The sequence below is a fragment of the Protopterus annectens genome, chromosome 6.part1 (genome assembly GCF_019279795.1).
Source record: "Protopterus annectens isolate FY-2018-M chromosome 6.part1, PAN1.0, whole genome shotgun sequence".
Taxonomy (NCBI): domain Eukaryota; kingdom Metazoa; phylum Chordata; order Ceratodontiformes; family Protopteridae; genus Protopterus; species Protopterus annectens.
This window is the reverse complement of record NC_056738.1, coordinates 87,962,830-87,990,510: the sequence shown is the minus strand read 5'-3', so window position 1 is coordinate 87,990,510 and position 27,681 is coordinate 87,962,830. Positions and strand designations below refer to the sequence as shown.

General features: G+C 41.8%; 1 protein-coding gene across 4 annotated transcripts in view; it reads left to right on the top strand.

Moving 5' to 3' along the window:
- Positions 1–15,214, top strand: part of METTL8 (methyltransferase 8, methylcytidine) — a 1,591,180-nt gene extending 1,575,966 nt beyond the window's left edge. For all 4 annotated transcript variants that reach the window (XM_044075524.1, XM_044075523.1, XM_044075522.1 and 1 more), the window contains one exon: positions 13,392–15,214. In XM_044075524.1, coding sequence (XP_043931459.1) covers positions 13,392–13,564 — 173 coding nt within the window. In that variant the 3' untranslated portion in view covers positions 13,565–15,214. The remainder of the gene's footprint in view (positions 1–13,391) is intronic.
- Positions 15,215–27,681: the final 12,467 nt, after the last annotated feature.

The following is a 27,681-nucleotide window of genomic DNA, read 5'->3' as shown; positions in this document are numbered from 1 at the left end:
ATAACACTAAACCTCCACTCCAAGAATGTATTGTTGTGGCAGATGCGTATCCTGCAAATACATAGTCATAGGTACATCTTTTACTTTGAGATCCCCCAGGTTCAGAATTTCTTTTCAAGAAGCCTGTGACTGTAACACCACCAGTTTAGTTTATCTTGCTTTTTGTGTTCAATGTGATGCATTCTACATAGGGAAAACCATCAGGAAGTTGAGCGATCGCATTAAGGAACACTGTCCGGCATTAAGAAAGGGTGACCTTAAAAATGCATTAGCTAGGCACAATTTGGGTAGCCCTCGGTGCAAAGAATTCAACTTTATTGTATTAGAAAACATTTCTAGTTTGTGGGGAGACTGCAACCCCCAGCTCAAAGTAAAAGAACTCAGATGGCAAATTAAACTGCAAGCAGACACCCCCCCCCCCTGGTTTAAATGGTAATTTAAATGTAAAAAGCATTCTAAAATGGAAAAGGTAGGGTGGGAAAAGGAATCCTAACCATCCAAAGGTGTTTAAATTATTTGTAACTGTTAAATTTCTGATGAAGTTTGACTTTTAACACAAACGAACGAAAGCGCTCAAATTTTTAAGCTTTGTACGTTTTGAAAGTGATGATTACAGTTTTCTACTTTAAGTTCTAGCTGTGGTTTATGTTCCTCCAAGTCTGAAAAAGGTTTCCCTGTTAATGTTTGTGTGTACAAGACAGATAGCCTACTAAACCTTATTGGCTCTTTGTTTCCTGTTCTAAAACAGACAGGAGTAGTGTTTCCTGTTCTAAAACAGACAGGAGTAGTGTGTCTTTCTCTTATTGTTGATAGTTGACTTGTTACCATTTTAGCCATTGTTATCACTGTGATTGTTACATGCAAATATTTACTTACATACAAATATTTCAAGCATGGGCATTAATGCCCTTCTAGCTTGCCAATATTCCAAAGCACTTGTTCCCATAGTAAGTATCCAGGCTATTCTTAAAAATATCTAAACTCTTATTTGCTTTAATGTAATTTGGTAGTCTGTTCCTTGCATCAGCTACTCTGTCAGATAACCAGTTAGTACACTTCTCATTCCAGAATCTTCTACATAGGTTGTCTGATGATTCTGTAGTACTTTTTGTTAACCCCAAACATTCCCAGAGGTAGTTGTCATTAAATGCCCCATATACCTGAATAAGATCTCCTCTTAGATATCTTTAAGAGACAGTGTACAAGTTCATGTATTTTAGTCTTTCATAATAACTTAAATTTGCACATCCATGGATACCCTTGGTATGTTTCTGTAGTACTCTTTCCAGTTTACTCATGCTTGTTTTCTTATAGGGTTTCCATATTGTTATTCCGTACTCAAGTTTGGGTCTAATCTAACTAACAAACAATGACTTAATTATTTTTGATTTCCTAAACTTTATTAATCTTTTTATACAACCTATAGTTCTGTAACTATCATTAACCTATTAGTTGATATGAGGAAAAACTCGTAGCTGAATCTACCCATATACCCAGGTCCTTAAATGAGTCTACAGTTTCAATCACTGTGTGTTATATTAAGTATTCACCTTTCAGTTTATGCCTACCAAATCTCATATGCATAGTCTTTGATGTATTTATCAGCATATTATTTTCCTGTGCCCAAATGGTTAATTTAGTCAAGTTATTTAATTTCCCGAAGTTATGTAATCCCCTTCTTGAGAACTCCAGAATGCCTGTCCAGTCACTCCCAGATGTACCACCACAAGAAAGAATCTGCTGTAAAGGAGACTGTACAACTTGAGAGACAATTAAGAGGTCCCACCAGGCCAGAGAGAGTTTGGAATCTATTCAGGATTATTTTTAGTTCCCAAAAAGTCTAAGTACCTCAGGCCCATTTTGGATTTAAGTGACCTCAACTGTTATGTGAAGAAGACAAAGTTCTAGATAGTCAAAATGCAAGCCATACTTCTCTGTTTATAGAAAGGGCCTTGGATGTGCTCAGTAGACCTTCAGGATTCTTACAGCCACGTAAAAATTGCCAAAGCCACCAGAAGTCATTGAGAGTTCTGGCTGAGAGCCAGTTATTATCAGTTCTTGACACTGCCCTAAGGTCTCATACCCCTCCAAGTGCTGATCAAATGAATGTCCATTATAGCAGCCCACCTCAAGCTAAAAGGGATCCATGTTTTCCCATTCTAGGATGATGTGCTCCTCACCATCACAACAGTAGAATCCCTCCTATTAGCAAGAGACTATTTGCTCTATTTGTGACTGTCCTTAGGTATTTGCATCAACACCACAAATCCCATCTGAAACTCTGTCAGACTACAGCGTTCATAGGGTGCCATCTGGACACAAGGCTGCAAATTGTGAAATGTGTACCAGACAGGTTGACTGCATTAATATCATTGGTTTCAAAGTTCTTGCTTCTTCCGTTTCCTCCCACATTGCTCATCCTACAAGTTCTAGGCTTGATGACTGATGCCATCCATTTCATTTCTCATGTGAGATTCTATATGACAATGTTGCATTGAACCTTGAGTGTATAATGGTCTAAGTTACTAGATGTAATGAGCTAACCTATTCTTCTTTCGCCCTGTTGCACATATCATCTAGAATGGTGGATCCAGTCACTCACAGTTGCATTAGGGGAACCATATAGCCTGCCCCTTCTGAAGGCCAAAGTGAGCACTGGTGCCTTCTCTCTGGGGTGGGAGGAGCATTTTGAGGGGAGAACAGTTCAAGGAATATAGACTCAGCTAGAGGACAGCCAGTCTCCAGTCAGTATCCTGGAAATTAGAGTGGTTTTCCTATCATTGCAGGTCTTTCAAGACTGCCTTCCCCGTGGAATAATTTATGCCCATACAGACAACACATCAGTAGTATGTTACATGCAGGGAGGAACCTGCTGTTACTTCTTGTGCTGAAAAGTCTGAAAGTATGGGAGTTGGCTATATCTAAATAGCACTCAAACCCCCTCTAAAACTCTTCTTCGGAACCCAGGGAGCATAGGAAATGCTCCCCTGCTTAGTGCCAGCCAAACTTCCTAAGCATCCAGATTTGACGACTCCTACTTGTAAGTCACCTCATCCTTGGAGCCCTCAGTTCTTTCTGGACCCAATCTCTCCAGGAAACTCCTAGGAGGTTGTCTTGCCCTCCTTCCACTTCTTCATCCATCAGGTCCTCCTGGCAGTCTCTCCAAAGCTGATGTGGTTAGGATGATGAGGAAGTTTCTCAGGGCTCAGATCCAGACGGAGGTTCTACTGGCTCCATCTCCCATCGGCTCTGTGAGCCTTCAACCTGTTCCCCAGCCCATTGCCTGTCCTTCTGCAATCCAACCAGTGATTTCGGAAATATCAGACCCGATAGCCATGAGAGTTGAGATGTTGGATCCAAAGATAGCTTCATTTTTGACCCCGACCTTATACCGGACTCATTTGGCACTGATCTCTCTTGAACAGGAAGAGTCTCAGAGCCAACATGTCAGTGTCAGATCTGAGTTTCAGAGCTATTGCTTCCCCTCTGAGCTTCAGTGCTGGACAGCTCAGACCCAATTCCTCCCTTGGAGCAGAGATCTGGGCAAGGTCAAGGCTTGACAGTTCCAGGAGTTTCAGCTACAGTGAGCTTGGCCTCAGCTTCTGCTGGTCCCTCAGCCTTCGAGGTGGTGGAAAGGGTATTTTTTCATCCAAGAACACTCTTGACTCTTACTTCTTCGGATACTAACCCCATCCCCTCTTCAGATCTAGCTTCTGAGCCTCATTTGCCTGTTCCACAGGAACAACCAGGCCATATGAGCTTCCAGGCAGTTCCAGTCCAGGAACTTCCTGTCTCTTCCAATACTTCTCCAGATCATCCTACTGAAGACTTTCCACTGTAGAGGCTGTGTAAAAAGAAACACTTAGATTGTCCCCAGGAATCTCTTGATGAAAACGCTAATTTTGATGAATGGGAAGGGTCGCCCAAGTCACCACCAGAAGATATCTCCTTTGGAGAAATTTCAGAGATCCTTCACAAAAAGGTGGCTGGTCCTCCAGACCACCTTCTCAGGAGGGGTTGGTATTCCTAGAAGCTTTTGGATCCAGCCCATCTGCATCTTGAGTTACCCCTTTGCCAGACGACTTAATAGATCTTGTTTCTCACTGGGCTTGGAAGGAGCTGGATGTCCTATCACCCGGACAAGATTCTAACTGCACCCAAGGACAGACCCTTTTGGAGTAAGGGAATTGCCATAGATGCCATGGTTGTTGTGGCAGCCACAAAAAAAGGAGCTGGCTGAACAGAGCTCCTCTGTCCATTGCCGTAAATGAGAGTCTAGGGCATTGGACAGGTTTGAAAAGCATATGTATGCATCTGTGACCTTTGCCTTATGGTCACTTAATTATTTGGCACACTTTACTAGATTGCAGAGGAACTTGATTAAGGAATTCACTAAGTCTACCCCTGAGTCCATGTCAGCAAAGGAAAGTACAGTTGTGTAAAATCTTACCATAACAGTAAATGTCCTTCTCTTCACTATTGCAGTATTTGGTACATTGGGGATGTCCCTTCCCAGGCAGCCCATTGCTCAGCCAGTATAAATAAGCTTGAAAAGATCTTGTTTGCACCGCACTTCACATTTATGCTCCCTGCACAAAACATAGGGCATAAAAGGGATGTGCAGATGCAATTACCCAGAACTGAATTGCCCCAGAAGAGAACAGTCGTCATAGGACAAAGGAGTCCATGCACATCCAAATGGAAAAAATGCAGAATAAAGAACAGGGGGTTAGAGGGAGGGAGGAAATACTGCAACAGTGAAAAAAAGGACATCTACTGTTGTGGTAAGATTTTACAAACCTGTACTATGTCCTTCCATATCACATTTGCAGTATTCAGTATATAAGGGAGAGTAAAAAAGCTCAAGAAAGAATGGGAAGTGGAAGGCTGAGAAGAGTCGTCAACAAACCCACACACAAAATGGTTTCAGCAAAACCTGCTTTGGCCCTTGAAACCATGTCTAACTTATATTGCTTAGTAAAGGTATGAATGAAAGACCCAGTAGCAACTTCAAAGTTGGAATTAGTGTCCAATTGCTTGAAGAAGGCACCAAAAGAGGAAACAGCTCTAGTGGAATGAGCTCTAACAGAAGCAGGCAAACCTGTCAGTTGCAAACTGAGGCGAAGGGAAAAAGGAATAGAGTTGTACCGACAGATTCAAGGATAAGTCATTAACTACATTGGGCATAAAAAAAGGATTAGTACAAAGGGACATCCTGTCCCTGTGAAAAAACAAAAAAAAAATGAGGAATGGCCATTAAGGCCTGCAGTTCAGAATCCCTCCAAGCAGAAGTAAGAGCCAGCAACAAAACAGTCCTCCAGGTACAATGTTGCAAAGAAGCAGAAGCTCCAGGCTCAAAAAGAGCTCGAGTCAATTTTTCCAAAACAAAATTAAGGTCACAAGGAAGAGGAATATGCTTTCTTGGGAGGCCTAATATGAAAGACGCCTTTAAGAAATTGCTTAACCTCAAAATGAGTAGTCAAAGGAGGAGTCAAGGGCCAGACAAGCAGAAATGGCTGACAAGTAGGCCTTCACAGTAGAATAGGCTAAGCCAAACTGAAGCAACTCACACAAATAAGAGAGGACCAGAGGGACCCCCGCTGAAAAAGGGTCCTGATAATGAGCTTGACACCAAACCGAAAATCTCTTCCACTTGGACATATAAGATTTTATGGTTGAAGGTTTCTTTGCCTCCTGTAAAACCCTGAGCATGTCCTCAATAAAGAGGTGCCTGAAAGGGATCAAAACCCTATCACCCCCAATATCAGCTGCAGAGTGGACAAGTGGAGATGGATGAGAGACCCCTTGTCCTGTGTGAGGAGATCCAACCAGTGAGGTAACGTGATGATTGCCCTTGGCCAGATGCAATAAGAAGGGGAACCAGTGCTGTCTTGGCCAAAAGGAAGTCACTAGCAAGATTTTCTGAGAGTCCAGATGAATCTTCTGCAGGACTGTTGGAAGTAGAGGAAGAGGAGGGAAAGCATAAAGAAACCTCCCCTTCCACTGATAGGATAGGGCATCCGTCTTCCAGGCCAGATGGCATAGCACTCTGGAACAGACGAGAGGAAGTTGCATGTTCAGAGATGGATGCAAAAAGGTCTACCTGAGGAATACCCCACTGATGGACAATATCCAGAAACACAGCTCTGTGAAGCATCTATTTGTGAGCCTGTGTGTTTGACCTCAGAGAGTTTGTCACAGGATTGTGCTCTGAAGGAATGTAGAATGCGTGAAGAGTTAATTAATAACTGAGAGCCACATTCCAAGCCTAAAGAGCTGCCCGCAGAGGAGGTAAAATTTCGTGCCTGCCTGCTTGTTGACTTACAACATCACTGTGATGTTGTCTGTGTACACCTTCAAGGGGGCCAGAGAGAACTTGGGGTGAAAAGCCTGAAGATCCAGAATCCAAGCCCTCATCTCTTTGATGTTGTTATGGTCTGACTTCTAATGGAGAGGTGAAAGATCCTGAATTTTCAGATGACCAGGAGATGCCCCCCATACCATGTCCAAGGCATTGGTGAACAGCTCTTGAGAAGGGACTGGATGCTGAAAGGGCCAGCCTGGGTTGAGAGTGAACTGTCAAATCCAGCACTCGGATTCCTACTTGAGACAGGGAAGGAAAGGAACACTGAAGTCCATTGGGTGACGCTGCTGCAGCCAAACCGACTTGAGGTACCATTGAAGTTTCAGCATATGCAGTCTGGCAAGAGAAAGCATCAGAATAGAATAGGCCACGAATCCCAGGGCCCAAAGAAACTCCCTGATTGGCATGGCAGTCAGGGGAAGAAGAGACTGAAAGAAGGCTGCCAATGACAATACCTTTGGAGGTAGAAGAGAGACCAACATTGGCAATGTCTGAATCCTGCAACCCAGATACACATGATTTTGAGAGGGAGACAGGATGGACTTTTGGAAGTTGATAGTAAACCCCAGACTTTGAAGAAGAGAGATGATGAACTGCAGATCCTGCAATAATCGACTGGGAGAAGGTGCCTGATGTAACACGTTTTCTAGATAAGGAAAAATCTGAATGTCTTGGAGCCTGTAGAAGGCAATCACAGAAGCTAGGCATTTTGTGAATACCTGTGGGGCAGTAGAAAGGCCAAAGGGCAAAACAGAGAATTAAAAATGAGCGGAAGATACAGAAAAATGTAAAAACATCCTGAAGAGAGGGTGAATAGAGATATGAAGGTAAGCATCTTTCAGATCCAAAGATGCCAGAAAAGTCTTTGGTAATAAAAAAAGGAAACAGAGTATGAAGAGTAAGCATCTGAAAAGAAGAGATCTTAAGACAGGTGTTGAATCGAGAGAGATCCAAAATAGGTCACCAAGTGCCCTCCTTTTGAGGAACTAGGAATATCCTGGAATAAAAACCCCATCCCACTTGGGAATGGGGACAGGGTGAATGGTCTCTTGGTTCAACAGGGGCCTTAGAACCGCTGCTAAATGAAGTTGCCATAGAGGAGGTTGAGGAATCCCAGAAAAAGGAGGGAGAGATGTCTCATACCATGAAGTAACCCTTAAGGATGATAGAAAGAACCCAAGAGTTTGAAGTGACGAGATAACAATTTGGAATACAAAGGGAGAGCCGAAGGGACAGAGGAACCTAGACTAAAGGCGGGGGGGGCTGAATTGTCAAAGAGAAGCAGGCTTATCAGATAAAGGAGGCTTCTGGGCCACAGAAATCTGAAAAGCCTTAGTGGGGGGCCCACCTCCCACCCTCCCTACCCTTAGAAGTTTGGCAGGATTGCCTGCGAACAAAAGCAGATCTAATAGGATAATTCCTCTATAACTTAGGGATAGGAGAGACAAAAATATGCTTAAAGTCTTGCAGGGCTTTGCCTTTCTCTTAAGGAGACTTAAACATGTCAGCAGCAGCAGTCCCAAAAAGATGAGTATTATCCAAAGGAGCATCCATCAACTTGGCCTTAATGTCTTCAGGAAAAGACTGGAAATGAAGGCAAGAATAACACCTCATGATGGACCCAAAAGCCGCAGCCCTAGAAGAGGCATCAGCAGCATAGCTTCATTTAACAGAGTGGTGAGACACTTGAAAAGCAGAACTTAAAAAAGATAAAGCAGATGATTTGCCATCAGAATCAGGGAGGGCAGAGATAACCTGACAAGCCTGAGCAATCAAGGCCAGAGCATACATGGTTATGTGGGTCTGGTAATTAATAGCCCTAAAGGCCAAAGTAGAAGCAGTTTAAACTTTCTTGCCAGTCTGCTCCATTGCCCTGCTATCCTTATTGGAAGGCAAAAGTTTAGAAGGTTTGTCAGAAGAGACTAACAGCACAGCAGGATCAGCAAGGAAGGATATTAAAATAAATAAAAATAAATAAATAAAATGTTTAAATAAAAATTGACACTCCTCAGGATCCTTATAGAACCTATCAGGTTTCTTAGGAGCAGGAAGATGAGAATCAGGGGACTTGGAAGCAGCAATGAAAGTATCTAACAAGGGAGCCAACACAGGAGGAACTGCTGATGGTTTCGAAGTATTCACCTGAAACAATTCATAATATCTTCTCTGAATATCCAACACTTGAGAAAAATCTCACTTAAAGAATTCCATCATCCTAGAAATTGTGCCTCCAAAGGACAATTCCTTGAAAGGAGACTCAGGATTAACAGACTGTTCAGCATCAGAACCATAGACCAAAGGCAAATTCATCTCTGAAGAATAGGATAAAGATCCCTCACCAGACAAGGGAATCCTTATCTGAGAAATCTGGTTCCCTAAACCATTTAGAAGGGGTAGAGGTCCAAGGAGGAATGGGTACTGAAAACCCCATGAATAGGTTTTAGGGCCATTAAAGCAGAAGACAAGCCCTGAGTAAACTCTTGCCATTTCCTTTGATGATCCATAGGACAGATGGAAACATGCTTCAGTTTTTGGCTTTTCTTAGATGGGACATCAACTCTAACAAATACTGGAGGTTCCTACCCTTGGCAAGATTTGAGAAGAGAACCCGGAACTTCCTCCCTGACCAATATTTGCTGAATCCCTCTAGAACCCTCAGAGATAACCAAAAACGGTTTCCCCTTGATGTCCAGGGTAGATGCCTGCAAAGCCTCAGAGGATGTGCGAAAAGACGGATCCTTGCCAGCCTCCATCAGGATGACAGCATAAGAATCCAATGTAAACACCGAATGACCTAGAGAGTTATTAGCTGCCTAAAGAGGGACATCCTGTGGAGGTTGGACAGCTAAAGAATCTGGCCAAGACTTCTTGGCCATCTTCTTACCTAGGGGGAGTATCTCGGGGTTAAAGGATTCCGTCATGGTACCCTGGGATAACTGTCTAAGCCATTGGTTTTCAAGATATATTACCAGGGAAGACAAATGGCTTCTGAGTGTCTTAGACACAAGTGTCTTACAAATACTACAAGAGGTATGATCATGAGAAGCACCCAAAAAAAAAAAAAAAAAGTTACTGTTCGTGATGAGCCTTCTGGGGAATCAACCTCCCACACTGACATTTTTCCCTGAAGGATGACATGAACTCTAGATAGTGATAAAAAGTACAAGATCAAGAAAGTAAATTCAAAAAGAAAAATAACCAAAATGGGGCACTTATCTGGCGTTACTAAATATTCAGTACAGCAACAAAATATTCAAATCAACCGGCAACAATAGAGTTTAAACTGACAGCAAAAGAAGTTCTGGGTAGCTGCATTTGTAAGTCCCTTTTATACCCTATGTTCTGTGCGGGGAGCATGAATTTGATGTGGGTGCAAACAAGATCTTTTTCAAGCTTATCTATATTGGCCGATCGATGGGCTGCCCGGGAAGGGACATCCTTTATGTATCAAATACTGCAACAGTGATATTGAAGGACATCAAAAGTTTTTTTTTTTCCTTCCAGCTGGCCACCCTCCAGTCCATAACAAATGCATCCGTGAGATTAATCTCTCATGCAGCTGAAGGTTCCTCATGGGCTGCAGGTTAAGGCATAGCCATCAGGGGACATGTATGGATGCATTTGTGTGATTTTACGAAACCCTTCAAGTCTTTCATCAGTGCTCCCTTTAATGGATCTTCCTTGTTTGGGCCCACTGTTAAAGACACACTTTCCCAGAGTGAACAAGATGGAAAGACCTTATATGCCGTGGGAATCCATTTTTCTACCCTGAAAAGATCATTTTCCAGGAATTAACGTGGTGGGAAAAAAAGATGTGGTTCCGAAAATCCCAAGGTCCTTTTCAGGACACACGAGGGGGAATTTCTTCCAGAGGCAGAGGGGGAAATAATAAAGGGGGTTGCAAAACCAAGGGTTCCAAGATTCCTTTTCAGATTGGCTCTTTCAGTGCTCCTTAAGGGTTGCCTGACTGTTCATCTCTGGAGGCAGTCAGGGAGGGCTCTTGTCTTTGCACCCAGATGCCTGGACAGCCATCACAAAAAATTCTCGGGTGCAAAGGATCATAGGCAGAGGTTATTTCATTCCATTTTTACAGATTCCACCAGTCCAACAAAAACATCTCTCCAGTGTACCACCCAATCAATGGGAGTTAGCAGCCCTAGAAATTCTAAAGCTACTGGACAAAAGGGTCACCCAAGAGGTCCCACCAGACCAAAGAGGATCTGGAGTTTACTCAAGGTTCTTTTTAGTGCCAAAGAAAACAGGTGTCTAGAGGCCAGTTCTGGATCTCAGTCATCTGAATCAGTTTTTAAAGTATTGCAAGTTCCAGATGGTCATGGTTCAGTTCATTCTCCATCTTCTGTGGAAGTACAATTGGATGTGCTCCATAGACCTCCAGGATGTGTAATATCACATCAAAATGAACAGACATTCTCAGATGTATTTGTGCTTTTGGCTGGGGGCCAGTCATTACCATCTCAGAGCTCTGCCGTTTGGTCTCACCACAGCCCCCAGTGTGTTCACCAGTTGTATAGAAGTGGTAGAGCTCATCTCAAACTGCGTGGATTCAGAGTGTTTCCTTATTTGGATGACTCTCTCTGTACTGCTCCAACCAGGCATCTACTCAAGGAAACCATGGACTACTTGCTCTGTCTTTATCTGTTCCTGGGGATCACAGTCAATCTTCCCAAGTCCCATCTTCAGCCAGTTCAAGTCTTGGACTTCGTAGGAGCTCACCTGGACACTATCAGTCAGTTGGCCTTTTTACCACAAAACAGAATTCATACTTTTATTCTACATTTCACTTAGATCTTATAACATCCTTCTCTTCCAGCAAAACTGGTAATTCAGGCCTAAGGTTTGGCTGCAGCTATTACTCTACTACCTACTGCTCACCTTCACATGCAAATTCTCCAGTGGACTATGGCAGTACTATGGTTGATTCTTTGGCAACCATTGAGTCATCCTATAACTCTTTCTTGGGTTTGCAGGGACTCCATACTTTGCTGGATCCAGACCAACAAAGTTTGTCGGGGACATCTCTTTATCCTTCCTCCCCCAAAGGCCACGCTGACCAGACTCCTCCCATTTGGGGTAGGGGGGCATTTCTTGGGCCAGGCTGTCCAAGGCACATGGTCCCCTTGTCGTTTGTCTTTTTTTATAAGTGAAGACGAACAGGTTGGGTAATTTTTTTATATCACAAACTAGAAACGAAAACAAAACGAACCAATGAAGCCTAAAAAAACGAGGTCCTTGTCGGTGAAGAAACCCAACAGTCCAAATTCCTTAACGCAGTTTATTCATAAAATAACAGAAACAAAGCGTTTTCGCCACAACAATCTGTGGCTTCTTCAGAGGGAGTATAAAGAAGAACACACACACTCCAGTTATAACGGGACAATCAGGAAGTGACATCTTCCTGCTTCCTAACAAACATCAGTAAAATGTTTTTTGTTTTTATACAATAGTGTGGACATCAACTCATTACACGTTGTTTCTAACATAAAAATGTTAATAATTATAAAATATATATATAAAAATATATATATTAAAAATGTATATATTAAAAACAGTGGGTATATGCAGAGAAAGAGGCCAGTTAACCTGGTTTCATGACATGCAAATTGTAAAACACTACAACACCTAGCTTTTAATGTGAAAAATTACTTTTATAAAGCTACAGACCTTTAATTTGTTTCAATTCAAAAAAACCTAAAAAAAAAGGGGTATTATTGCCAGATCTTTTCTAGCACTAGAAGAATCTCATGTATAGAAGCTCAACCAACACCATTCATGATTAAAGAGAAAAAAAAAATATAGTCAATTTCTATACTACTTTACCTAGTTGTTCAAGATTGCAAACATGGAGTAAGCAAAGTGTTTAACCTAAAGTTTCTTTACAACTGATCTATCTAAGGTAGCTCCTAAGTTTTAACACCGGGGCAATGTTGCAGTTACTGTTTAAGCCAGGATGCCTAAACGCATCAAGGCGTAACTGCCATTCTAACTCCTTGTTCTCCAAAATTAGGGAGAAGGGACCTCCCCTCGTTTTCAGTTGCACTTGATCAATGGCCATGAACTGGAAGCTATGGCCTGGGTTAGAACTTATATGTTTTGCTAGTGCGTTGTCGCTCTTATCGTTTTTGATGGCATACAAGTGTTCATACATTCGGTCTCGGACTCTCCGGTCCGTTTTTCCGATGTAGAACGCTTGGCAAATACATAATATTTATACACATATATATGTACACATATATATATATATATATATATATATATATATATATATATATGCATATATATATATATGTATATGGTTCCCCTTCACAAGATCGAATATATGAATAGTCGAAAAGCAGAAGCCCAAGCCCAAAATCTTGAGTATTCATATACTCGAAATTGTGAAGGGGCACAAAAGGAAAGAAAAAAACACTTTTTCTAATGTTTTTGCAGGAGGGCCTGCACCCCACACACACCCCTACTTAAATATACCAACTCTGAGATCACACTACAGCAAAGGAGATGGAAATGTACCATTACACGCTATATGCATAAGTGCACAACGGGACACTTTCCATTCCTCCGCTGAAGTGTGGTCATGAAACCTGCACATTAAGGAAGGAAGAGTACAGGGGGACCCAGCCCCCTACAAAAAGGTAAGTAAAACCCTTAATCTAATTTTTTACACTTCCTGTTCACAATTTCGAGTTACTGAAACTTGAGATTTTGAACTTGATCTTATGAATTTCGAGCTTTCAGTAATTCAATCTTGTGAAGGGGAACCATATATATATATATATATATATATATATATATATATATATATATATATATATGTGTGTATACGTATGTGTGTGGTGTGTTATATATTTGTGTATGGATGCAAATTAGAAGCCACAGAATGACCCTAATGAAAATAATAATAACAACATGATCCACACCGTTGGTCATAGTGGCAATAAGTTAATTTTGCTGTTTCGGTTTGTAAAACAGTGTCATTATCTCAAGCCTTTTTCTTTTTGTTCAACAGATGAAATACATAATATATTCACAAGTGCTGGTTTGAATGAAATTCAAAATGTAAGGGACAAAAGACTTCAAGTCAACAGGCGAAAAAAGTTGCAATGCAGAGAGTCTGGATCCAAGCAAAGTATCAAAAACCAGAACAACATTCATAAAACAGAAAGTAGCATAACTGCATAATGCTTTTAGCTGTTGGAGAATTGTATATTGTGCCTCAGTATAAAGTGTATAAAATAATACTGCATACAACAGTGATGGCTAAAAAGAAGGGATCCTGTCTGGAATGCCATTTGTCCATATTTGAATAACAGTTTGGATGCCAGAAATCCAGTCTATGAAACAAAATGTGAGCAGCCAGAGGTCTGCTATATTCTGTCAGGATAGGAGTAGAGTAAATCAGATTTGTTCCTGCTCAGCAGTCTACCCCGAGTAGATACAGTGGGACATTTCTGACAGACTTATACAGCAGGCCATGCATCTAGAATCATATACATGGACCATGCTAATGGAGCTACTTATGGAGAGCTAGGTGTTAGTGTTTTATAGCAGCATGATACGTAATAGAAGTAAGCCCTCCACTGGCTTTCTGATGGTATTTCTCAAGCTAATTTCTTAATCGTGTCCTCCACTGAGACATTTGTTTTGCTTCACTGACAGAACAAGTAAGAATATTGGGTTTGGTGGGTCCAGGAGTTCATGAAATCTGCAAGCTATTGATCTTAAAACATACATTTTTGAAATTAGCATTGTAAAAAATATTCCCTGCTCTGTGATGCACAGGTATGAAGTTTTGACAGCAGCCCATGTTTGACTAGAAAGCCATGGTGCTAAAGGAGCTGCTCAGGGAGGGCCGGCAGTATGCACCTGATGGTGACTTTCCCATCCCTTGGGGAGGGTGGTACACTGGTCCTTCTGCTTGAGCATTATCAAATGGGCACAGGCTTATATATGGAGACAAATGCACACTGGTGCCTTCTTAGCAGCGCATTGCCCTTTAGCTTAGGACTGAATATTTGAAAGCACACACTTACACTGGGCCTGGCACTGCAGAACTTTTTGTCCTCCCCAACCTTGACAAACTAGTACTTCCAGATTCTTACTCTCCCTTTATAACCCTCTGTCCTGCTGGATTTTTAGTACCCCTCATCATCCTGCTTGAAGTTTCTTTTTAACTGGAAATATTTCCCTTATTAGAAGCCCTCTAACTTATTTGCTGGCAGTAAAGGATGAAAATTAAGGGCTTATGGACTGTCATCCATAGCTAGATCAGGATTATTTTCTTTACCTTGTATTCCCAACCATCACGTGGAAAGACAATACTGACAAAACATGATCTTTATTGCCAAGGCACACATGCTTGCCTCTACATACTTATACTTATACCTTGTTACGTGTGCCATATATGATGATCCTGATACACTGGGTCCAACATCTGCCTTCTGCCATGTGGTGCTTGAGTACTGAGACATAGTCATCTGAGGATGTGCTACTGTTATTGGCTATTTAATCCCATTCATTGTCAACACCAGCACAATGCACCACTACTTAAACTCAATTTACTGTTGCTGCAGTTAGGAATTTATCTGTGTTACCATTGAAGCTAGCTTCTAACATTTTTTCAGCAGGGTCAAACAACCAGAAAGTAGCAGAGCAAGCTAAACAGGAAAATCCAAGTCAGGCATGGTTAATGATCCACTCACTGGTCCTCCATTTTAATCTCCGCACACACTGCCTGACGAAAAGCAGGTCTATATTATATTGTTGACAGGTGAAAATGTCAACTCTGACTTGTTCGACACCAAAATGTCGAACTACAAAATTAGCGAACAGCCAAATCACCGATTTCTTTCCAACGGAAAGAAATCGGTTGGCCAAACACCAATGGCACACATAAACAAATATATGTAAGTGGGGGGCTCCCCCCCCCAACTAAATATTCCAACTCCAAGACTGCACTACAGTCAGGGAAAGGGCAGGTGTAAGAGAACGGCCAACTGATTTATTTCTGTTGGAAAGAAATGGGTAATTTGGCCATTCGCTAATTTTGTAGTTCGATATTTTGGTGTCGAACAAGTCAGAGTCGACATTTTCACCTGTCGACAATATAATATAGACCCACAAAAAACAGGTGGTCATGAAACCACATCCTTAATGAAAAGATGGGTTCTCTCCCATGTGATTATGTGGGATGCTGAGGCAGAGGAAATAAATAGGAGCACTGTTGCTGGAGAGTACTTTGGTGCTAGTGACGCAGTATAGATGGTCAGGGCTGACTTGGGCCAAAACCAAAAAAAAAAAAAAATTATACATGGTAAACAAGCTGCGTATGAGTTTCTTCTGTTATGAGTATATTATGCAGTATGTGCTTTATTCCCAGTCTTTCACTACATTGACTGCTGCAAGAAACACCACTTAAAGATAACACTTAAAAAGAGATTAATGCATTTATCTGATTGTGGCAAAGAATGACAAAACAAATGCATAGTGGTTTGTGTTGTAAGACATTTTATCAGTTGCATGGCTATACGTTATTTTGTATAAGTGCTTCATCTAGAGGTACATATAAAAGTTTGTACAATTTGGAAATAAAATTACCCAGAATATATCCATTGCCTGTCATTCTTTCATTCACGATGATTAAAGGAGTGCAGTACTACAAAGAGCTCAAAATTCTTTTACGTTTTTATGTGTGTCTCTGGGTGCATATGCTGTATATGTAAAATTTTCAAGCATGTAACACATTAGAGTTTTTGCAAAAACAGTGGTTTTATTTAGGCAAATATAAAAATTTTCTCACTTTTCCAGAGCAGGAACCATAATATAGTGACAGGCGGAGAGTAAAACAGCAACTCATTACAACAGCTTATGTCATATAAAGCATAGTTCTGTTACCTGGCCACTTCTGCAGCAAATACTCAGTAAAGGTGCTAACCCAAACTTTAGAGATGACAGTCTTGATTATACCTTTAAAATAAAGTGTGATGTTAAGTTAACAGTCTTTAAAAGAACTACTTGCAACAATTAGTTCTGAAGTCTGTACTTGCCAGGGTTCATTCTGCTGAAATAAGAAGTATTTAAATAGTGCCATTTTGGGCAAACAAATTAAAAGTGTCTCACCCACAAAGAAAATCTCTTAAGCAATACCTTTTTGAATGAGGAAAGCAAAAGTGTCCAGCACACAAATCTTTCAGTAGCTTTACAGTAAAAGAACTCTGGATCCCAACTATCAAAACTTCCACTACCAGTACCTAAACTCTTAAGCCAAGGCTTCTGTATTGGAGCCATCTGCTCTGGCCTCAGTATGTCTGTCTATTACAGAATAGTGCAGACTCCTTTGGAAACTGGAACTAGCAGCTTGTGAATTCACCAGCCTTATAAAGCACCAGTGTACCGCTGCCTGTCATTACCTGGCTGCATATGTTTAACTTAAAGCGGACCAGTTCCTTTTCCCTGCTTCTGTGCATACCTTCCAGATACTCCACACAAGCCTTGAGCCTAGCATTGGCTTATCATCTGTCCCAACCTGTGACTGGTGATACCATCCACTAGGCATTTTCCTGACAGAGCCAGCATGCTATGTTTTAAATTACCCCCACACACACACACACACACACACACACACACAGTGTGATGCCACCAGCTTTGAGCCCACTGTTAGATAGGACATCCAAATTGTGATAGTGAACACTGAGATGGTGCCAAACCTGAAAGCAGAATTCTTGGATTGCTAGGGTCTACCGGCAGAGCATAGCATTGCCTTCCTTCTGATGGTGAAACCACAGCAGGGGGAGTATGATCTGTTAACTAGTGCACATTTCCTAAGTAGCAGATAGTACCTTAAGGACCCTAAGGCCCACTTAATAGCCAGGCATTGCCTCTCAAATGTGGAGTGTCTGGTCTCAAGTTTTATTTAATTTACCACTGAGAGAGCAGGCTGGGTATTCCTCATTTTCTGCTCTTTGGGTAAGCATTGCCTCAACGCAGTCTCTGATGCATATGTGTAAACAGTAAAAAGCTTGGAAAAGTAAGGGGACACCAGAACTGGTTCATCTCAAAGAATGTTTAAACCTCATATCAGTACTTCATCTACCTGACTTGTTCTTGCATCTTGCATTTAGTCAGGTTTGTTAGGGAACAGGCCATTGAAGTAAACTCTGTAATACACTTTGTGTAATAACCTGCTAGTCCCAGGAAAGTCCTTACTTGCTTGCTTGCTGTTTCTTTTTTCCTAAGGAGCGTCTATATACCCCTTTTGAGGTTTAATTGATCACCATCCTATTATATCTCTCAGATACCTAACCTCGGTCATGCCAGCTTCACAATGTTCATCGTGCATACAGCTGCAGTCATAACAGATGGGTTCTCCTGCCGTCAGGTGGGTCCTCGGTCGACCGAATTCCAAAGTCTAGTTCCGGCGTCGGTTGTCGTCGCTTCTTCCCTGACGTCAGTGCGACATGGGTATAAAGGAACCAGCCGACTCCATTTTCTTCAGTCTTTCTTGCCGCGCGGTGCCCGAAGCAGAAGCAGTTCGCAAGTGCCGGTCGGCCAGCTCCTGAAATTACGAAAATTTTGAAACCGAAGTCTTCTTGAAAGCTAAGTACCCCGTTAGGGAAACTTTTCTTGCCTCAGACCGATGTCAGACAAAGTTAATAATTGTATTTCATGTGGGAAGCAAATACCGCATAAGGATTTCCATTCCCTCTGTATACCTTGTTTAGGCCCAGACCATGACGTCTCGGTCTGTCACTTTTGTGCTACATTCAACAAATGCACCATTAAGCGTCGGGCGGAGTTCGCCCAGCATTATTTTGGAAAAAAAATTAACTATATTATGTCGTCGGATACTCCGACTCCAGTTTTGTCTAAAAAACACAAAGATAAGGACCGACACATGAGGTCCGCAGCCTCTACCGACACCACGCCAAAGCCGACTACATGTGGTCCGGTTCTCAGCGAGGCACCTACGCAGCCCCTGACTACCGACGACACTTCATTGGAGGTGTCTCCTGTGCCCGAGGTCGCAGGCTCCTCGGCCCACACCCGACTACAGATACCGAAGCCACTCTTGGCGTTGAACCTCAAAATGTGGACAGGTCTACCTCCACTCAAGGTGTCTTCAGACCTTCCTCTTCTTTCTCCATCAAGGCTTTCACTAAGTCTAAAGCAGCCATGCACTCTAAGAGACAAGCTACACAGGGCCCATCTCCAGGCCCCATGCCTAAAAAACAGATGCTTAAAATGGCTGAGAATTTAATTATTCTTATCAGAGGTTCTCAACCCCCACAGGACAAACGGCCCAGAGTGGAGGAAAAATCCCCCTCCTCTGATCAGGGCTCCATTATTTCAGAGCACTCTGATGATCAGGAACATTCTTACTCCCCTTTTGAAGACTCTGATGCGGAGGAGTCCATTCCTTCTGTATCCCCCCCCAGAGGATTACTCATTTGGGGAAACCTTGCATACCTTAAGGGAACACTTCCACTGGGAAGGCCAAGATTATTAAGATTCCAAGAAAAGGCTTAGGGAATTTCTCTTACTACCTCAGCACAGGCCTCTGGCTATACCTCCTGTCTTGGACATCCTAGATGATGTTTACTCGAAGGCCTGCCTTAACCCGGACTCTCTGCCTCCAGCCCCAGTTAAGCCTGACAGGTACTACAGGGTTCCTGACTCACACCAATTTCTATACAAAAGCCATGCTGCTGACCCAGAAACCATCTCACAGGGCCTCAAGGGAATTAAGGCCTCCACTGCTAAAAATCCATTACCTTCCGAGAGAGATTCCAGATCCTTAGGAAGGTGGGGAAAAAAGGTATATACCTCGGCTACCTTAACCATTAGAGCCTTAAACTGTCAGTTCCATATGCTAAAATACCAACAGTTTTTGTTATCACAATTGAAAAGTAAAATGTCACAACCTGAACAACCAGACTTGAAGGAGTTGCAGGATTTGATGCATAGTGCAGAACAAGTGGGTAAGCATACCTTACAATGTGGTTTTGATGCTCTAGAGGCCTCATGTAGAGCTGCTGTTACAGGATCAGTCATACGTAGACATGCCTGGCTCAAGGAACAAACCTTGCCTGATCATGTCAAAGCTAAATTACTAGATGCCCCTCTTCAAAAGGATGTATTATTTGGTGCTAATGCTGAGGAGGTATTAAGGAAAATGGAGGAAAAGGCTAAATCAATGCAAACTGTGAAAGATTTTCTACAGGTACAACCCCCACGTTTCAGTAGAAATTGGCCTTCCAAAAATTGGTCCTTTCCAGCCACGGACAGGCCCCAAAGAGGCAGATACAGGCACCCGAGGGGCAGAGGACAATCCCAAGGATCATTTAGAGGCAGACAATGGCAAGCTCCTACATGAAGCGGTGGTGAGGCTAACTCACAATCATTCAGAAAGCAAGCCCAATGACTTTCCCCTTTGCATGCCAAGCAAGACTCAAATGGCAGCCCCCTTAGGAGGAAAGCTGGCATTATTTTCAAAAAATTGGCATATTGTCACAAAAGACAAATGGATCCTGGACATTATAAACAGAGGCTACAGATTCCATTTTCACACCCTTCCAAAAATGAGAGGCATGCCAAACCTGCCACACAATCAAAGGGCAGAGGCACAAAGGCTAATTACAGATCTCATAGACATGAAAGCTATTCAAGAGGTACCTATGCACGAACAAGGTCAAGGTTTTTATTCCAGGCTATTCCTGGTACCAAGGAAGGGAAAAGATTGGAGACCTATTTTGGACCTATGCATCCTAAACACATTTCTACTCGTACCAAAATTCAAGATGCTCACTCTACAGCAACTTCTTCCCATGCTGGGCAAGGAGTCTTGGCTGGTAACATTGGACCTCAAGGAGGCATACCTGCATGTCCCAATCAGACAAAATTGCAGAAGATACCTCAGATTTCTTGCAGGTTCAACCCATTATCAATTCTCTGCATTGCCCTTTGGCTTATCTACTGCGCCCAGAGTATTCACAAAATGCCTGGCATCAGTAATTGCCTACTGCAGACTTCAAGGGATACAAATATACCCCTATTTGGACGACTGCCTGATCCAAGCGGACAGCAAGCACATTCTTCTGAAACATCTGGCGTATGTAATAATGTTGTTGAACTCTCTGGGATACACAGTCAACAAAAAGAAATCAAGGCTAATACCCTCTCGGAAGATAATTTTCCTGGGTGCCAACTTGGACACAAACACCCAGATGGCCTACCTCATGCCAGAGAAGCAGGGGCAACTAACTCAATACTTCAGAGCACTAGCAAATTGCACCAGGCTAAATGCAAGGAAAATCCTGCAGGCTCTGGGATTCATGGCATCTTGCATCTTACTAATCCCATGTGCAAAGCTGCATATGAGGAAACTTCAGTGGTACCTGAAAAACATATGGTCTCAACACAGCCACAGTTTGGAAACAATAATACCACTAATTCCATGTCTACAAAAGGAATTTCTGTGGTGGGCTCAAGCATGCCAAACAAACACAGGTCTTCCATTCAGCAAGCCTCAAGCAAATCAAGTCATCACAACAGATGCCTCGGACTATGCATGGGGGGCGCACATGACAGATCGGTGCATTCAGGGCATATGGTCCCAAAAAGAAAAGCACCTTCACACCAATCAAAAGGAAATGCTAGCAGTAATAAATGCTATTATAGCTTTCAAGGACCTTCTGCAACCAGGTCAACTATTGATAAGAACGGACAACACCACAGTTATGTGGTACATAAACAAACAGGGAGGAACACATTCATACCCCCTATGCAGACTGGCCATGTCACTTTGGAACATGGCCATGGACTTACAAATCGAACTACAAGCACAGTACTTGCCAGGCAAGGAAAACACGCTGGCAGACAACCTAAGCAGAAATATGACAGATCCACACGAATGGAAGTTGCATCCAAAAGTTTTACAGAAATAATCCAAGCATGGGGAAGGCCAGACATAGATCTCTTTGCCTCCCACAAAAATCACCAATTGACAAAATTCTGCTCAAGGATTTTCCATCCAAAGGCCTGGAGAGTGGACGCTCTCTCTTTCAGTTGGACATCAATGACAGTTTATGCCTTCCCACCTCTTCCTCTGCTGCCCAAAGTTCTATTGAAAACCAGAGCAGACAGACCAAAGATGATTCTCATTGCTCCGGACTGGCCAAGACAACACTGGTACCCACTCCTGAGGAGCCTGACGCTTTCCCCAAGATGGACTCTGCCTCTAATGCCTCTTCTTCTGACTCAGCACAGCTTCAAAACTCTTCACAGCCAGCTAAAAACACTCAATCTAGCCGCATGGAAGATTCCTTAGCATCACAACAGACCCTACTCTCCAAGGAGGTGCAGGATGTCATTTTGGAAGCCAGAAGGCCGTCAACTAGAAAAGCTTACTCCGCAAAATGGAAGCGGTTTTGTGTCTGGAATGAGAAAAAGGGCCAGGATCCTGGAAAACTGAATTTACCTCAAATACTACAGTATCTAGCTGAGCTGCTAAGCAGTGGACTTTCATTCTCCTCAATCAAAATCCATGCCTCAGCCATTTCTGCAGAATACAACACTGATCCACCCTTATTCTCTTACCCTTTCTTAAGAAAGTTCCTCATAGGGGCTAAGAATCTAAGACCCCCAAGGAAACAACCAATACCTGCTTGGGATCTCAATTTCATTCTGGAAAAACTGACCTTGCCTCCCTTTGAGCCAGCTGCCTCATCAGATTTGCAATATTTGTCTTGGAAAACAGCTTTCCTTCTGGCTATTACCTCAGCTCGTAGAGTTTCGGAGCTACAAGCTCTCATGGCTGTGCAGCCTTTTATCATCTTCCATCAGGACAGAGTTTCCTTATGAACCAATCCGTCCTTTATGCCTGAAGTGGTATCCAGGGTAGCTTTGAATCAGGCCATACACTTACCTACCTTTTATCCTAATCCTCAAAACAAAGGGGAGAGATTACTACATTCCTTGGACATCCACAGACAACTCCGTTATTATCTGGACAGAACAAAGCCTTTCAGAAAATCAGAACAGCTCTTTGTGTCCTATGCTGTAGGAGCTCAAGGAAAGCCAATTTCGAAACAGACAATCTCAAAATGGATAGCCCACTGCATACGCTTTTGCTATTCTTTTCATGGCAAAACTGTACCTACAGGCATCAGATCTCACTCCACAAGGGCCACAGCTACCTCTGCAGCTTTCCTCAGAGGAGTTCCTACCAAAGATATTTTGGAAGCAGCCACTTGGAGTTCTGTGCATACCTTCTCCAAGCACTACCACCTACCATTATACTCCAAAACTAGAGCAGGCTTTGCCACTGCAGTATTGCAGGCATCCTGGCTCCTCCTAGTTCCACCTAGTGCCTACCACCCCTTTCTTAGCTTTGGGATTCTACCCATCTGTTATGACTGCAGCTGTATGCACGATGAACATAGTACAGTTTTGTACCTACCATAAATGTAGATGTTCGAGTGCTAATACAGCTGCAGTCCAGGTTTACCTCCCTCCTTCCCCTCTTGGGACAGGCCTATAGGCTAACACATCCTCATACAACCTGATTGGGGTATTCATTTATGGTGTATTTGCTTGCAACTACTGTATTTTGATTATATTGCACTGCTTTATTACACAAATTTATGTATTGCCTTCCTTCTGGGGGCACCTGACATCTAGGGCAAGAAAAACTGAAGAAAATGGCGTCGGCTGGTTCCTTTATACCCCTGTCGCACTGACGTCAGGGAAGAAGCGACGACAACCGACGCCGGACCTAGACTTTGGAATTCGGCCGACCGAGGACCCGCCTGACGGCAGGAGAACCCATCTGTTATGACTGCAGCTGTATTAGCACTCGAACATCTACATTTATGGTAGGTACAAAACTGTACTTTTCAGAGCATTGACAGCATTCCAGTCTGCCTCATCAAGTTCAGAACTACCTGATCTTCATAAGGATGAGATGACCATGTCACCCAATTAAGCTACTGTATAAGACTGATGGGGTCTCAACACGCAATCCATCAGTTCTTTAAAATGCGGCTGGGACACCATGGAGTCAAAGAGGAAGAACACTATATTTGATAACAGAGACTGCAGTCTTCTCCTTGGCCGCTGTTGGTTAAGGGAATTTGCCAACATCCCTTGATCAGGATCAGGGTAGTAAGAAATCTGTTCTTATCCAGCTTCTTCACCAACTCATCCACCCCAGGCATATGGTAATGGTCTACGTTAGAGATGCTGTTAAGTTTGAGGAAATCATTACAAAATCAGACAGTACTGTCCAGTTTTGGCACAAACACAATAGGGCTGTTCTAATCACAGTCAACTACTTGATTACTCCTAGTTTTAACATCTTTTTGATCTCTTATACAGCTTTTCTTCTGGAGATCTGGAACTCTATAGGGTTTTAAGTTGACATTGTCCTCCAGAAAGGCTTCTGTTTTGTGCTTAGTAAGAGAGGTTGTGCCCAGTAGTTCAGAGGTGTTTTATATATCTCAAAAGATGTTCTTGAACCTCCTGCATCAGTAGTTTTGAGAGAGTGTCATCCAACACTACTTTGGGGTTGGATAACATTTGTTTCTCTTGTTCATGGTTTGAAACATCTGACACTGTACTCGTAATGTTTGTCTGATTTTCTTCCGAAGACTTCAGTACATTTATGTGATAAATTTATTCAGTAAACCTTTTCCATATAAAATTATCTCTCTCTCTTTATATATATATATATATATATATATACATATATATATATATATATATATATATAATCAATATATGTCACCTTATATTTCACCTCATTTACTTGTTTCTTTTACTTCTTAAGGTCTCTGCCACTTGGACAGAAACTTACTGTCATATGTGGGGACTAAAACTAAGACCTAGTCTCCCTCTTGGAATTCCCTGCTCTTGGCATTTCTAATATATAGTCGTTGTGGACTAACTTGTGTCCTCTTCATTTGCTGTTGCACACAGCACTGTCAGCTATCCTTTCTTGTAAACCAGTATATTGCTGCACTACATTCTTAAAAGGAGTTTCCTTTTCTCCTGATGTTTCTTTCAACTGTGCCCTATAGCCCTCTGGGGTACTTAGCATGCAATTATTCAAAGAGAGTACTGACCACAGGCGCTGTATCAGGATTAGCACACTCAGGCAAGGGTCACCGTCTCCAAGACAAAAAGAAATGCAGACACTATAGCTAGAAAAGTAGTTCAGTCACTTCCCTTATTTGTAATTATGCTGGTTTGAGAGCTGCGTGACCTGAGAGGGCCATGGGTTTGAGATCCCTGCTGTAGAAGTTTGGGATACTTCCCACACAGAGAATATCAAATAGAGCAACAACTTGTTCCAATTTTTCTTGTCTCTCTTTTACTTTATTTATTATGACTTTGGGGTCTTATTGAACCTTTCTACCAAACTCTTCATGGGGGGTAGTAAATAGACATTTTTAGCTGTTTTACCTGGAAGCTTTGGCAAATTGCTGCATGGTTTGGGGCATAAAAGAGGTGCCTTCATCCATTAAAATTTCATTGGTGTCCCTACTCAGGAAAATAATTGTATATTTCTTTTGTAGTTTCCTTGGAATGTTTTTTTTTCCAAGAAGAATAGTGCCAAGGCATCTAGTAGCAAAATCTAACAGCACTGGTGCGGCCGTACAATATCCACTACAATTCTTTGAAATAGCACCTCAGTTATTGCATTAGGAATTAAGGGATTTTTAAATGACTTGTGATATTCAGGATAACTGTCACTGTAATTTTAATTCCCTTCAATACACCTAGCCTGTATAAGCTGACCAGGATCCTCACTTTAATTTTTTACATTCCCAAATATCAACCCCATACATGGCTGTGGGCCATTTCCTTGACTGTTCTAAACAGTGTTGGTAGTAGTAACTGCAGTGTAATACCCCCCTTGTTCTGTCCTGCATAGCAGATAATTTTGTATGACAAATCACAGGTAGGTTGGTGACAAAAAGCAGAGAAATTCTCCCCCACTATCCTGTATACAATTTCCCCTGGCATAAATCAGTGCCTCATCCTTCCATCTGGCCCTCTTAAAATTCAAGTGACTTATATGGAGCCCAGACAGGTCCCTTACATGTTCTAGGACTCTATCTTTGAGTAGCCGATTAGTTTTGCCTACATAGTAGGCTGGGCATTTTGTACAGAAACCAAAGTATACAACATTCTTACTATAACAGTCTGTATAAAAGCGTGTATCAATGCTGAACTTTCTAGTCGGGTGTGTATACTGCTCCCCTCCAAATATGAAGGGGCAGGCTGTACACCTTCTACTTGGAAAGGTACCTATCCTATCAGACCTTGCATAGTGGTCTCCATCTAACTTCTTATAGCACAATTGTCTTTTTATTTAATGACATGCTGTTTTTGAAGGTAAACGATAGTGTAGCCCTTATAACACCTTCTAATTCATCCACATTTAACAATATGCCCCAATTATTTTTAATCACAGACTGTACTGATAGTACTTGCAAATGTTAATGGAAAACGTAATACATCATTCTCTGGATTCCTGGTTACTGTGGTACTGGTGGCATAGTTACTTTGGTTATCCTGGTTGGTTCTCGTCCTATCATAATAGGGCTTGTACCTCTCTCTTCTCTCATTCCAAGCCACTTTTATTTGTTTGTCTATATCTCTGGCTTTATATCCCCTGTCAATAAATTCACATTTTAACAGGGTAAGTGCCTGGGACAAACTATCATCATCATTATATAGCCTCATGCATCTAACTCTCTGTCCTTTGATCACATTGCTTTTAGTGTAGTTAGGATGCATACTACCACTATGTAGAACATTATTCTTTCTAATGGGTTTCATGTACATGGAGGTATGAACATAATTGAGTGTATCTCTTGTAACTTTTACATCTAGAAACTCTATTTCTCTATTTGAATATTTGTATGTAAAATTCAAAAAGGGGATAATGGTATTAATGAAATCTAGAAATTGTTGCAAATTATCTTCGTTATCATGCCACAACAGAAAAATATCATCAACAAAACATTTGTACCATATAACAGACTTAGCAAAAACGTTACCTGTCAAAATATTCTCAGTTTCCCATTGTACAAGTACTAGGTTGGCATAGCTATTGGCACAAGCAGTGCCCATAGCCATGCCAACCTTCTGTATATAAAACTTGTCGCCAAACACAAAGATATTATTTTCTAGGATGATCTCAAGTAAGGTACAAATAAGTTGAAATTTGGTATTTTCTATCCCTTTTTTATTAAGTAGTTCCCTTACATTATCTATGCCCCAAGAATGGGGAATAACTGTGAAAAAGGACTCTACATCAAGAGTAACAAGCCAACATTAGTCATCTATACCCTCCAAATGTGCACTAAGGTCTTTCAAAAAATCTTTAGTTTCCAATAAGACAGTAGTACATTCCTTAAGTATAGGATGCAGGTTTTTCTCAACATATATTGACAGTGGTTCTGTCGTCCACCCCCGACTAGATACTATAGATCGCATGGGTGGGCTTTCTATGTTTTTATGGACTTTTGGTAGACCATATATTATTGGAGTCACTGGGTACTCTATATTGAAATATTCAAAAAGTGGCTCAGAAATCTTGCCTGTTACTAACATATCAAACAAAAAAAACTTGCAGTCTATCTGTAATGGCTTTAACATGAGTTGCAGAAATCTCACAATAAGTATCAGTGTTACTTAAATGTATTAACATACTTGCAATATATTTGTCGCTATCTAAAATAACAATTCCTCCACCTTTATCTGCTGGGTGTATTTCAACACTTTTAAAGCATTTTAAGCCATTTAACGCTTGCTGTTCACATTTAGATAAATTATAAAAAACATTGGTACCTTCATTGCTAAGCACACTTCTTATTTGTATTTCACACACATCAATGAATAAATCAATCCCAGAATTACTGGGAGGTACAAAAGTACTAGGTTTTTTAAAAACATTATATTCATTGGATCCACCTTGAAAAATAGTTTTTAAAGTCAGTGTCCTGCCAAATAGCGTCAGTTCTTTTAGCACATTCACCAAGCCTACTCTCTGGGCAGGAACAAAACTCAAACCTCTGTTCAATAAAGTTTTTTGTGCTTCAGTCAAGGAAATGGAGGAAATATTAAAAATCAAACCTGTTTGCTTCTTTTCAGGAATTTGTTCTGGTCGTCCACACTGTGGGGTCTCCGTGTCTTGCCATACTGGGGTCGATTGTGCGACCTCCCTCGTATTGGGAAAGGTTATTCTAACAAAAAAGTCCCATTTGTATTCTTGGAAGAGCATTCATGAATGC